Below are 12,659 nucleotides of genomic sequence, written 5' to 3'. Positions count from 1 at the left end.
GTCTGGGCGACAGAGTGAGACTCCAACTCAAAAATAAATAAATAAATAAATAAATAAATCTTACAGTTACAACAACTGGTCAGGAATGCTGGAAATGCAATCTAAGAGCTTAGCAATGATTATATTAGATAACACATAAAGTTTTCCTCAGCAGGCATGAGCTTCCAAGGAAGTCAGTACTTGAATTTTTTTTTTTTGGAGTCAGGGTCTCACTCTGTTGCCCAGGCTAGAGAGTACAGTGGCACAATCATGGCTCACTGCAGGCTCAACCTCCTAGGTTCAGGCGATCCTTCTGCCTCAGCCTCCCAAAGTGCTAAAATTACAGGCATGAGCTACTCTACTGCACCTGGCCAGTACTTGAACTTTTAATTCTAGGGTATTTCACCAAAGAGACCAATAATGGGTCTTATCTTAAATTAAGAATTGGAATTAAAACATAAACCATTCTAAACAAATCTAGGGATAAGACCAAGGTTATCCTTGTCAAGAATCATAAGGTTTAGCAAGGTTTTACTTCATATTTAACTCTACTTCAAAATTTAATACCTAAATGAAATGTCTGTAGTTTACTTTGAAACAGTCCAAGGGATGAAGCACATTAGAGATGAATATCAATAAACAATATTAACCATATCCTAATAACTGAGTTGCATAATATGTGAGAGTTTAATAAACTATTCTCTCTGCCTTTGTATATACAGGTTGAGTACCCCTAATCAGAAACCTCAAATGCTCCAAAATCCAAAACATTTTTTTTTCCTTTTTCTTAGAGCCAGGGTCTCGCTCTGCTGCCCAAGCTGGTGTGCAGTGGTTTAATCAAAACTCACTGCAGCCTTAAATGCCTGGGCCACTCAAGCCATCTTTCTACCTCAGCCTCCTGAGTTGCTGGGACTACAGGTGCATACTACCACGAATGGCAGTGGGGGAGGTAGATTCAGAGGCTGGCTATGCTGTCCAGGCTAAGTCTCCAACTCCTAGACTCAAGCAATCCTCCTGACTTGGCCTTTTGTTTTTTGTTTTTGAGTTGGAGTCTCACTCTGTCACCCAGGCTGGAGGGCAGTGGCATACTCCCAGCCACCGCAACCTTGACCTGCTGGGCTCAGGCGATCCTTCAGCCTTAGCCTTCCAAGTAGCTGGAACTACAGGAATGCACCACCATGCCTGGCTAATTCTGACCCAGCTAATTTTTTTTTACTTATTGTAGAGATGAGGTCTCGCTAAGTTGCCCAGGCTGATCTCGAAGCTAGGGCTCTGGCAATCCTCTCACCTTGGCCTCCCAAAGTGCTGGGACTATAGGCGTGAGCCACCATACCTGGCAATAACATGACATACTATTTAAACTCATTGTTCCAGCCATTCACCTGAGTATTCACTATCAGCTGGTAGCAATATACCTTACTTGCAATGCAATGTTTTAAGAGTTGGAGAACGACAGGGCTCAGTGGCTCAGTCTATAATCCCAGGACTTTGGGAGGCCGAGACAAGTGGATTATCTGAGTCTGTGGGTTCGTGACCAGCCTAGGCAACTTGGCGAGACCTCATCTCTACAATAAATACAAAAAATTAGCCGGGTGTGGTAGTATGCGTCTGTAGTTCTAGCTACCTAGAAGGATCACTGGAGCCCAGCAGGTTGATGCTGGGGTGGCTGTGAAAATGCCACTGCACTCCAGTCTGGGCAACAAACAGAGTGTGACTCTAACTCAAAAAAAAAAAAAAACAAAACGAGGCGGAGAACAAGATAACGTTGCAAATCTTAAAAATATAACATGCTTGTAATAACACACTTTACTTAGAAAAAAAACCATCAACTTAAAGCAGTAAAAAACTAACAAGAAATTCCTTGTGTAGTAGAAAAGACAATAGAGTTGAGACTAGGATAAACAGAAAGATAAAACAAGAACTCTCTAGTCCTGAATAAGACATTCCAAGTTTCAGTTTCCTCATAATAAAAGACTAGTAACAGTGGGTTCTTAGCAGGAAGTTATTTTCCCCCAGGGGTTATTTTACAGGTAAAGAGAAGCATTTGGTTGTCACAACTTAGTTGGGGGACGTTGCTACTGGCATCTCCTGGGTAGAGGACAAAGATGCTGCTAAACATCCTGCAAGGCAAAAGAGAGCTCTCCCCATACCCAACAACAAAGAATAACCCAGCTCAAAACATCAACAGTTCTGCTGTTGATCCCAAAGCAGTAGCATCAACCATCTGAGAACTTACTAGAAATACACACTCTCAGGCCTTAGCCAGGACTATTCAATCAATCTGTATTTCTAACAAACAAATGCACATTAAAGTTTAAGAAACGCAGTGTGGCACAGTGGCTGACATCTATAATCCCAATGTTCCGGATGCCAAGGCAGAGGAATTGCCTGAGGCCAGGAATTCGAGACCAGCCTAGGCAACACAGCAAGATTCTGTCTCACAAAAAAAAATAAATTTAAAAAATTAGCTGGGCATGGTAGCACTCACCTATAATCCTAGCCACTCAGGAGGCAGAGGCAGGAAGATCGCTTGAGCCCAGGAGTTCAAGGCTGCAGTGAGCTACGATCAAACCACTGTACTCCAGCCTGGGCAATATAGTGAGACCCTGACTCTTTTTTTTTATTTTTTATTTTTGAGTTGGAGTCTCACTCTGTCTCTAATGCTCCCCAAATGATTCTAACGTGCAGTCAAATGTGAGAATTCCTGCTCTACAGAATCACTAAGGTCTCTTGCTCACCAATATTTTATACACACACACACAAAGAAATATAAAGATACCTTACAAATCAACACAGGAGACTGACCTTAATGTATTTTCAATAAAGTAAACACTAGCTGGGCTAAACAAAGGACTATGGATTATCTGACATTTATTAGAGATTATAATCAGAAAGTTATACAGACCTTGCTTTCTAAACAAAAATGAAACCAGAACTATCAATGAGACACATAAGTCATTTTTGAAAATGACACTGGCACAACATCCTACCCCATCTTCCAGAATCTTACTGTGATAGCCATGTAACTCTTTCTTTTACCCTAGGGAATTTAGCCTTCAAAAGCTTCAGTGACACTCTACTCATGAAGAATATGGGAAGTGCTGATAAGATGAATGCCAACTCATATAGTAAACATCAACATCCAAGTAAATACTAGATATTAATATAAACTTCAGAGCATGAAACCTATAAAGAAAAGTTATAACCTAAAGAAAAGTATTCATTACCTGGGTATTCTGGAAGTAATGCCTCCAGAGAGGCCTAATTTTATCTTGGCCACCAACATCCCATACTGTGAAACAAATGTTTTTATATTCTACTGTTTCCACATTGAAACCTACAAAGAAAAACAAAAATTACTACTGTGCACAATAAAGTGAAATTAAGAAAATAAACCCTGTTATTGTGAAATTATCTTAAAATAGCTTTATAAAACTCCTACTAAGATAATCAACATGTTTAACAAAAACTCAGCTTCAAAATCCCACTGTCTTCAATTTCGCTTTACAGTGTATCATTAGGATGTAAATTAAAGTCATCTTTAAACTTTCTTACCAATGGTAGGAATGGTGGTGACTATCTCCCCTAACTTCAGTTTATACAGAATGGTTGTCTTGCCAGCAGCATCCAATCCAACTAGAAGAAGATATTATAGATTTAAAATCCAGACCGAAAGCACACACCAATAAATAATTTTCCAATAAATTTATGATTTGAAAGTAAAAGTTGACTGCTCAGAGCACAAATACGAGTTAGAAGTGAAATTATCTTATTTCTCATTCCCAAAGACAACAAACACTTTCTACAGAAAGCCTTCCCACTTTTCTTTCTAGAGAAACAACAGCATATAGTAGTGAAAAAAGTAGGTCGGGTTCAGTGGCTCAGCCTGTAATCCCAGCACTTTGGGAGGCCGAGGTGAGCGAATTGCCTGAGCCCACGGGTTCAAGACCTCGTCTCTACAATAAATCAAAAGTTAGCCAGGTATGGTAGAATGCGCCCGTAGTTCCAGCTACTTGGAAGGCTGAGGCGGAAGGATCGCCGGAGTCCAGCAGGTCGAGGCTGCGGTGGTGGAGAGCATGCCACAGCACTCCAGTCTGGGCGACAGAGTGAGACTCCAACTCAAAAAAAAAAAAAGGGAAAAAGAAAAAGAAAAGTAGACGGGTAACTCAGGTTCTAATCTCGCCTTTGCCAAACTAGCTGAGTACCTTTAAACAGGTCATTTTAGGACACTGAAGCCAGAGAAATTAGTCATAAAATAAAAGAGCTTAATAGATACTCTAAGATCTCTTCCAATTCAAGTCCTTATTAATTCCATAAACCATTACTGTTTTTTAAAACACAGATTAGAAGTTAAATCAAAAACACAATAAAGGAAGGGAGGGGGGCGATTTTATCCCTATTTAAATCTGTTTCAACATCAAATGCACAGAAACGAGAACCAAAATCTGGGTAATTTATGTTGTCAAAATGGCCCTATGGGCAGACACAGTGGACCACGGCTATAATCCCAGCACTTTGAGAGACCAAGGCAGTATGATCTCTTGAGGCCAGAAATTAGAGACCACCCAAGGGGACGACCTCATCTACACACACACACACACACACAGGCCCTACCACATTCATCTCCAATGTAAGTAATGTCTAAATTCTTTTTTTTTTTGAGTTGGAGTCTCACTCTGTTGCCCAGACTGGAGTGCAGTGGCCGCTCCCGGCCACCGCAGCCTTGACCTGTTGGGCTCCCGCGATCCTTTCACGTAGCCGGAATTACAGGCGCGCGCCACCACACCCGGTTGATTTTTTGTAGAGATGAGGTCTCGCCTGCCCAGGCAGGTCTCGAACCCGCAGGCTCAGGCAATCCACTCATCTCAGCCTCCCAAAGGCGCGAGATTACAGGCTGAGCCACCAAGCCCGGCTTCTTTTTTTTTTTTTTTTGAGTCAGGGTCTCACTCTGTTGTCCAGACTGGAGGGCAGTGGCACACTCACGGCCACCGCATCCTCAACCTGCTGGGCTCAGGCAGTCCTTCCGCCTCAGCCTTCCCAAGTAGCTGGAACTACAAGCATGCACCACCATGCCTGGCTAATTTTTTGATTTACTGTGGAAATGAGGTCTCAACAAGTTGCCCGGGTTGGTCTCGAACCCGTGGGCACAGACAATCCTCCCACCTTGGCCTCCCAAGGTGCTGGGATTATAGGCATGAGCCACCATGCCCGGCCATGTCTGAAATCTTAAAATGATTCATTTGAAGCAGAAGTATGAGTAGGGAGGAGTGTGCTTGTTGGTGGAAAAAAAAAATCCATAGTTAGAACAAGAGGATATACTTCTTTATTACAGTGATAGTAAAGAGCAAATTAAATGCTCGTAAGTATGAATCTCTCAAACCTGTATATTCTGCATTGTTTGCTAAAGCCCTCATAAAGGAAAGATCAATATCTAATAACCTCATTGAATAAATCACTATTTTAAGGACATCACAATTGGCCACCTCCATTTATCTTATTGAAGATTTTCAGTCAATTCAATTGAGTTGATTTAAGCAAGGACACTTCAATATTTAAATCAAAGCAAGACTTAGCACATGAAAGCAATACTAGTAAGTTTAAAAAAAAAAATCAGAATTCATCTTACTATCTAATTTACATTCCCATGCAAGTAAGTTTAACTTTTTCAATTATTTCAAAATAGAACTGAAGGCTATAGGTAATTTACACTCCCTTCACTCTTGCAACAATCCTTTCTACTCTGCACCCTATGAAGAGTGGCCTTAAGATCTCTGGAGAACCAAGCCTTTTATGCCTTCTTATTACTTTGGTAAAACCTGTGCCCACTTCACACTGAGGTGCAGGTTTATTCTTTGCCAAATACTATGCTACTTACTAGTCAGAGTAAGCCCTCATTCATGGGTATAAGAGAAACCAACTGTTCCACAAGTGTTTTGATTTTTAAAGTATGGAACAGTATCAAAAAGATGAGAAAAATAATTCTAAAATATACACACACAAAAAGTAGCTATCTTAAAGTTTGGCATCTTCTTTAAAAAATACAGAAAACAAAGGAGAAAAGAGAAAGAAAAAAAAAAAAAGGCAGATCTTTAAATTGTTCCACAAAGCTAAGTCTCTCAAGAGCATACAGCCTCTTTGGGTGATTTTGATCAGATGTTCTGTTAACCAAAATTCACCTTTAAGTAAGTTCAAATACGATTCAACCAAGTAAAAATTAAGATGCTGACTAGGAAAAGAAAAAAAACACTTGAGTCAGGTTTTGAAACTATGATAACTTGCCAGTCCTCTTTACAGGTCCAGTGAGATCTTCATATCACCATCCTAAAACAATACTGCCCAGCACAGTGACTCATGCCTATAACCTCAGCACTTTGGGAGGCGGACCCAAGAGGACTGGGTTCAAGACCAGCCTGGGCAACTTAGCGAGACCTTGTCTATACAATAAATCGAAAAATTAGACAAGTATGGTGACCCGGGCCTACAGTTCCAGCTACTTGGAAGGCCCAGGCGGAAAGAGAGCCTGAGCCCAGCAGGTCGAGGATGGAGTAACTGTGAATGTGGCACTGCACTCCAGCCTGGGTGACAGAGTGAGAGTATGACTCAAAAGTAAATAAATAAAATATTAAATTCAAAAATACTAACAAAAATGAAAGAAATTCAAGTCAAATCATCATTACATAATTATTTTAAGTTATTAAAAGATATGAAAGTAATTCAAATTTTCTTCTAAAATATTTTATACCTGCTTGTATTAGCTTCTTCTCCTTCTCTATTGTTAGAATTTTTAGCCCAATAAACATGTATAACTTTCATTAAAAAAAAAATTAGCTGCGTACAAAGGCTCATGCCTCAAATCCTAGCATTTTTGGAGGCGGAGGCCAGAGAACTGCCTGAACTCAGGGTTTTGAGATCAGCCTGAGCAACATGGCAAGACTTCATAACTATAATAAATTTAAAAAATCAGCTACGCATGGTGGCACATGCCTTTTGGTTCCACCTACTTGGAAGGCTTGAGGCTAAAGGATCGCCTGAGCCAAGCAGGTTGAGACTATGGTGGCCTAGAGGTGGCTGTGAGAGCGCCATTACACTCCAGCCTAGCTGAAACAGTGAGACACCCATTAAAGAAGAAGAGACAAAAAATTGAGGATTATCTAATTAAATGTTGAGCTAGTAACATTTAATGATGTATCTCTTTTGAAAGATACTAGCTTAAGGATCTTAAATATACTTTATACACTTATTTATTTAAAATAGAACAACTACGACTAGCATGTGATCTTTTAAAAAAGGTGTTTACAAAATAATGCAATAATTTCTAGGTAACCTAAGAACTTAATGAAAAAAAAACCTTAAGACCCATTAAGAATCCACAAATGACTTTTTAAATAAAAATAAGACAACAGCTTAATAGCTCACACCCACTAATATAAATATAGGAATGCACACAGCATAATCCTAACTTTCCTCCTCCTCTGACACTTTTAGCAATCGCAAAAGGCTAAGGAAATAAAAAACAGCAATTCATTTACAATAAATCTTAAAAAACACCAATGCACTACATTTTCTGAAACACAACCATATATTGGTTAATCTCTTTAAGGCATGGGCTAGAAATTCATTTATCACAGTCCAAAGTTCTCCCGATGACTTCCGATCCTTTTTTTTACACTGCCCATTTTCAGTCACTTAAGGCTTGAATATTGATGTCACGCTTGCCCTGCTAAAATAATTCTTTCCTCTTCACAAAGGAAATCCGAGAAACTTTGACAGAGAACACATTTTGATTTATCTTTGTGAATGAATCACAAATGATTGTTTTATGAAGTGTAAAAAAAAAGCTGAATTAACAGGAAAGTCAAACAAGAGCCAAATGTGTACACTTGCTCTTCACATACGTTGAAGTATCACACAAGCTTGTTTTTTAAAACTTTTGGTGGCAGAAGACTCAAAAACAACCCTGCCTCCCCTAGAAAACAAGCAAGCTAAAGAACCGATAAGGTTCAGTGTTCAAAGTTAGAGGTGCTCAGCTGTAAGATTACTCAGTACTAAGGGGAGGGGTTTGCTCACATCACCCAAGTGACAGACCTTCTCCTTCAGCTGACCAAAAAACTGCCTCTGAAAAGTAATTCTTTTTACGTCCTTTTTCTTAGGGGGAACAACCTCAACAACAACAAAACCACTTTAGAGTTAACAAGCCTACCCAAAATTAAGCATCATGATGTGCAGTTACTGAAAATTTTTGAAAAAATTAGTTAGAAAGGTTTTTGCATTAAACCATAGGCCAGCTAGGTAACAATTAGTTCGAAAACCAAAGCACACACCAACTATATTTAAAGTTCTTGAAAGCAGCCAAAAGAAACGGACACAAGATAAACTCAGTTTTCGGAGAACGAGCTTATTAACGAGGAGAAGGGGGGAAAAATCGAAGCGGAATCCAGCGCGAGGCAAAGTTCAGGAAAGTGAGCGCTGACAACCCCAGACTCCTCGGAAACCTCGGGTGCTCCCTCGCACCAACCGGGCCTGGTCACTTCCTGCCCCGGGCGGCTCCCGACTGCCGGGGCCGCTGGCCCCCACACCCATGGAGTGTGCAGAGGGTACACAGAGCGGAAAGGGGAGGAAAAGGGCTGGAGCCGCCCTGCCTCCCTCCCGACCGCCGCCACTGCCGGGGAAGAGCCCGCACACCGCGCCCTCAGAACGGGCCCCACCGGGCTTCGTTTGCGAAAGTTCGCTTCCCCCCTGTCTCCCCCGATCCTGTCCAGCTTTCAGTAAGATCAAGGATAAAAACCAACACAAGAGGAAACCGTGCCCGAAGTCCTGTCTCCGCCTCGTCGGGTGACACATCCGGGGCGACCGCTAACCCTAGGCTCCATTGTTCCCCCCTCAAGGATTCCTCCCGACCCCCGACCCGCCGCCCCTCCCCCACCAACGGCAGGCGGAGGGGAAAACAGGCCCCGAGGCCGCCCCAAGCGAGGACACCAGGCCTTCCCGGCTTCCCACTGGGGCCCTGGCTTTGACTCGCGGCCCCGCACTCACCCATCAAAATGCGCATCTGCTTCTTGCCGAAGAGGCGGGAGAAGAGAGAGGAGATGGTGAGGCCCATGGCGGTAGTGGCACTTGCGATGGGCAGAGGCAGGAGGGGCTCGGGGCGTCCCTGGGCCTTCTCCTTTCACGCTCCCGGCAAACAGAACAAGAGGGAAGAGAAAGAGCTGAGGAAGAAAGAGGGTGGCGGGGACGTCTCGCTAGCCCGTGTGCCGAGAGGCGCAAGCGCCCGGACAGTAACTAGCGGAGCGAGGACCCGCTGAGCGACTGGCGCGTCAACTGACTCGGGCTTTTAGGCTCCGGCTTGTGCCACGTCACTCGGCGGCCGCGGCTACTCCGACCGCGGCCAGGCCCCTCCAACGCGGCCAGAATCGCGTCACCGCCGCCCCATCCCCCTGCGCTTCCGGTGCTGCCTGAGCCATTGCGCCTGCGCACGCGACGGATTGGCCGGCTCCGCTGACGAGCATCTCGCCGCCTCCACCTCCCGGACTGGCTCCAGGAGCCGGGCCAGGCCGGCTGGCACATGCGTAGTCAGAGATAAACAAAGTGCCACAGTGCCTCGCTGCTTCTCTTCCCACCAGACGCAAGGCTGCGTCGCCAGCCGGTCTGCCCGGGCGAAGGCATCGTAGCGGTTATTTTCCTTACTTCCGGAAAGGTGCGCCGCGCTTTGTGGGAACCTCGACCTCACCTTTAACCCTACGCGTGTGGGGGATGCCTCAGTCCCGTGAACGTACACGTTTCACGCATGGGACCAGACGCTTGCCCTAGTAAGGGGGCGGGGGGGGGTGGTCCCGCTCTGCCTCCACGGAAAACAGTGCTTAAAAGCCGAAGTGCGAGTGGAGAACCTGTGGCAGCCTGTTAAGGAGCCGGCCCGGGCGCTTCGACTCCTGTGCCAGGTCATACTGAAGATCCCTACCTCTTTGTCAAGACGAGGGGGCCCCAAGACGGTTCATCGGCTATTGCGTTTTTAAGACAGATCAACAAGGAAATTTTGCTTTTCCTTGTACTTTCTCCAAAGGTTCAGAAAGTGGAAAGCCTCCTCGCCTTAAAAAATGCTACGATTTTATTGTTTTCCTGATCACAAAATACACCTTGTTAAAAAAAAAAAAAAAAAAAGCCGGGCTCGGTGGCTCAGACTGTAATCCCGCGCCTTTGGGAGGCTGAGGTGAGTGGACTGCCTGAGCCCGCGGGTTCGAGACCCGCCTGGGCAACTTGGCGAGACCTCATCTCTACAATAAATCAAAAATTAGCTGGGCGTGGTAGCGCGCGCCTGTAGTTCCAGCTACTTGGAAGGCTGAGGCGGAAGGATCGCCGGAGCCCGGCAGGTCGAGGCTGTGGTGGCCGGGAGCGGCCTCTGCACTCCAGTCTGGGCGACAGAGTGAGATTCCAACTCAAAACAAAACAAAAAAAGAAATACAGTGGTATAATCATAACACTGCTGCCTCAAACTCCTGGGCTCAAGTGATCCTTCTGCCTCATCCTCCTGAGTAGCACACATCACCATGCCTGGCTAATTTGAGTTTTTTATGTTTTGTAGAGATGGAGCCTCACTATGCTGCCCAGGTTGGTCTTAAACTCCTGGACCCTCAAGCAATCCTCCTGCCTCAGCCTTCCAAAGTGCTTAGATTATAGATGTGAACCACCCTTGTTGGCCTGTCTTCTTATTTTTAGAAATGAGGAAACTGAGCCCCACAAGAAAATCTTCTGTCAGTTATTGATCATTTGCCAAGTGCTATACTTCACTTAATTCTAACAACTTTGAAGAAATATTACAAGGTTGCCCAGATTCTAAAGCATGTGCTTATGAACAACACACTACAGTAAGTATTCCATTTTCCTCATCTCTGATTATTATTATTATTATTATTATTTGAGTTGGAGTCTCACTCTGTTACCCAGGCTGGAGTGGAGTGGCACACTCACGGCCACCATAGCCTCGATCTCCTGGGCTCAGGTGATCCTCCTGCCTCAGCCTTCCAAGTAGCTGGAACTACAGGCACTTACTACCACATCTAGCTAATTTTTTGATTTATTATAGAGATGAGGTCTCACCAAGTTGTCTAGGCTGGTCTCAAACTTGTGGGCTCAGGCAATCCTCTCACCTCAGCCTCCCAAAGTGCTGGAATTGTAGGTGTGAGCCACTGCGCCCAGCCTGCTTATTTTTCTTAATGAAACATTTTAAGTCACAACTGTATATACAGTGTTTATGTTCCAATATCTTGGGTTTAATAATGTACAGTAGACCCTCCATATCCACAGGTTCTGAATCCACAGATTCAACCAACTGCAGATGTGGAGCCTGTGGATATGGAGGGCCACCTGTAAGGACTATGAACTTGTCTGGATTTTGGTATCGCCAGGGGTCCTACAACCAATCCCTCATGGATACTGAGGGACAACTGTAATTATTTTTGCTGGTTGTTATGTCCTATTATTAAACAAACTTTATCACTTCCTTTGAACTTTTTAAAGCATTTGAGAGGATGTGTCCTAGAAATAGCAGTAATATTTAAGCAATAATAAATGGTTATATTGTGCACTTACAATATGCCAGACGTTATACTTAACATGCATTATCTCATTTAATCCTCTCAACAATTTAATCCATGTTACTCACTTTGTTCTCATTTCTGGTTTAGTCCACTTATTAATTGCACAAAAGTATAAATTTTGCCATTCCCCCAAACTCTGTAAACTCTAGTTTGATCTCTGACATTCATCACTGATCTACTTCAAAGTTCACATTCTGTAAGCATTATAGCTTATCTGCAATAATAGAAGAGTATCTATGCTTCTACAAAGAATCCTGTCCACCCTCTTTCTCTTCTAGAAGGGGAGTAATAAGTATATTCTGAGTCTTTGGATAGCTTGGCCCTACCTGTTATCTCTCAGCAACTCAAAGCCTCTGCCATGAAGTTAAAACTTTCCTTTGTTTCAGAACCTTTTATTAAGGCTTCTCTTTTTAAAAACTGGTTGTTTTTTTTTCCATTTGATTTTGTGGGAGGGTCTGTATACCTGGATCTCTCATCTTTCCTAGGGGTCAGGGTTTTGTTTTGTTTAATTTTGGTAAATATTGCTGGCTTGTCAAAATATAAAGTTTGCCTGACTTTACTAAATCAACATTCACTTACTTCTACTTTATTTGCTTCATAAAGTTGACATTCATTTTATACATAAGTCTTAAGCAAATTTACCTGCAGGAATCTTTTTAAAAATAAGGAGTGCAACTACTCGACTAGCTTCCTTCAAAGTATTTTTAGCAGTCACAAGCCCAACTTCCAGAATAACTGGTACCCTGATTTTCTGGATGCTTTAAAATAGAATGATTTTTATGATGAATATGTAACCTGAGGTCACTCATTCTAGTAAGATTTGTCTTTACCATTTAACATTTATAAAAGTCTCACAGTTAAATGAATTAGGTAGCTTAACCAAGGCTACTTCGTGCCATAGCAACATTAATAAAATAAGGTTATTTCACAAAATCTTCCTCCCCTTGCCCAAATCTCCATCTATCCTGGCTGCACGAATATTTTAAATGTGTTACAATTAGTGAAATATCTTCCATGCTATTTAACATAGAAATCAGAAAATTAACTTACAAAAAGTTTTTCTTTTCTTTTCTTTTCTTTTTTTTTTTT

General features: G+C 42.8%; 2 protein-coding genes across 3 annotated transcripts in view; one reads left to right on the top strand and one right to left on the bottom strand.

The window, feature by feature from the left end:
• The window catches only part of ARF4 (ADP ribosylation factor 4), a 17,996-nt gene extending 8,558 nt beyond the window's left edge, over positions 1 to 9,438 (bottom strand). For both annotated transcript variants that reach the window (XM_021718218.1, XM_008070053.2), the window contains exons 1-3: positions 9,013 to 9,438; positions 3,535 to 3,615; positions 3,207 to 3,316 (exon numbers count right to left, since the gene is read on the bottom strand). In XM_021718218.1, the coding sequence (XP_021573893.1) occupies positions 3,207 to 3,316; positions 3,535 to 3,615; positions 9,013 to 9,079 (258 nt within the window). In that variant the 5' untranslated portion in view covers positions 9,080 to 9,438. The remainder of the gene's footprint in view (positions 1 to 3,206; positions 3,317 to 3,534; positions 3,616 to 9,012) is intronic.
• Positions 1 to 12,659, top strand: part of PDE12 (phosphodiesterase 12) — a 101,375-nt gene that overhangs the window by 29,120 nt on the left and 59,596 nt on the right. The gene's annotated exons all lie outside the window — the stretch shown is intronic.

This window comes from Carlito syrichta, unplaced genomic scaffold (assembly GCF_000164805.1).
Source record: "Carlito syrichta isolate Samal-C Ts95f unplaced genomic scaffold, Tarsius_syrichta-2.0.1 Scaffold111536, whole genome shotgun sequence".
Classification (NCBI taxonomy): domain Eukaryota; kingdom Metazoa; phylum Chordata; class Mammalia; order Primates; family Tarsiidae; genus Carlito; species Carlito syrichta.
This window is presented reverse-complemented; position numbering and strand designations above follow the sequence as displayed.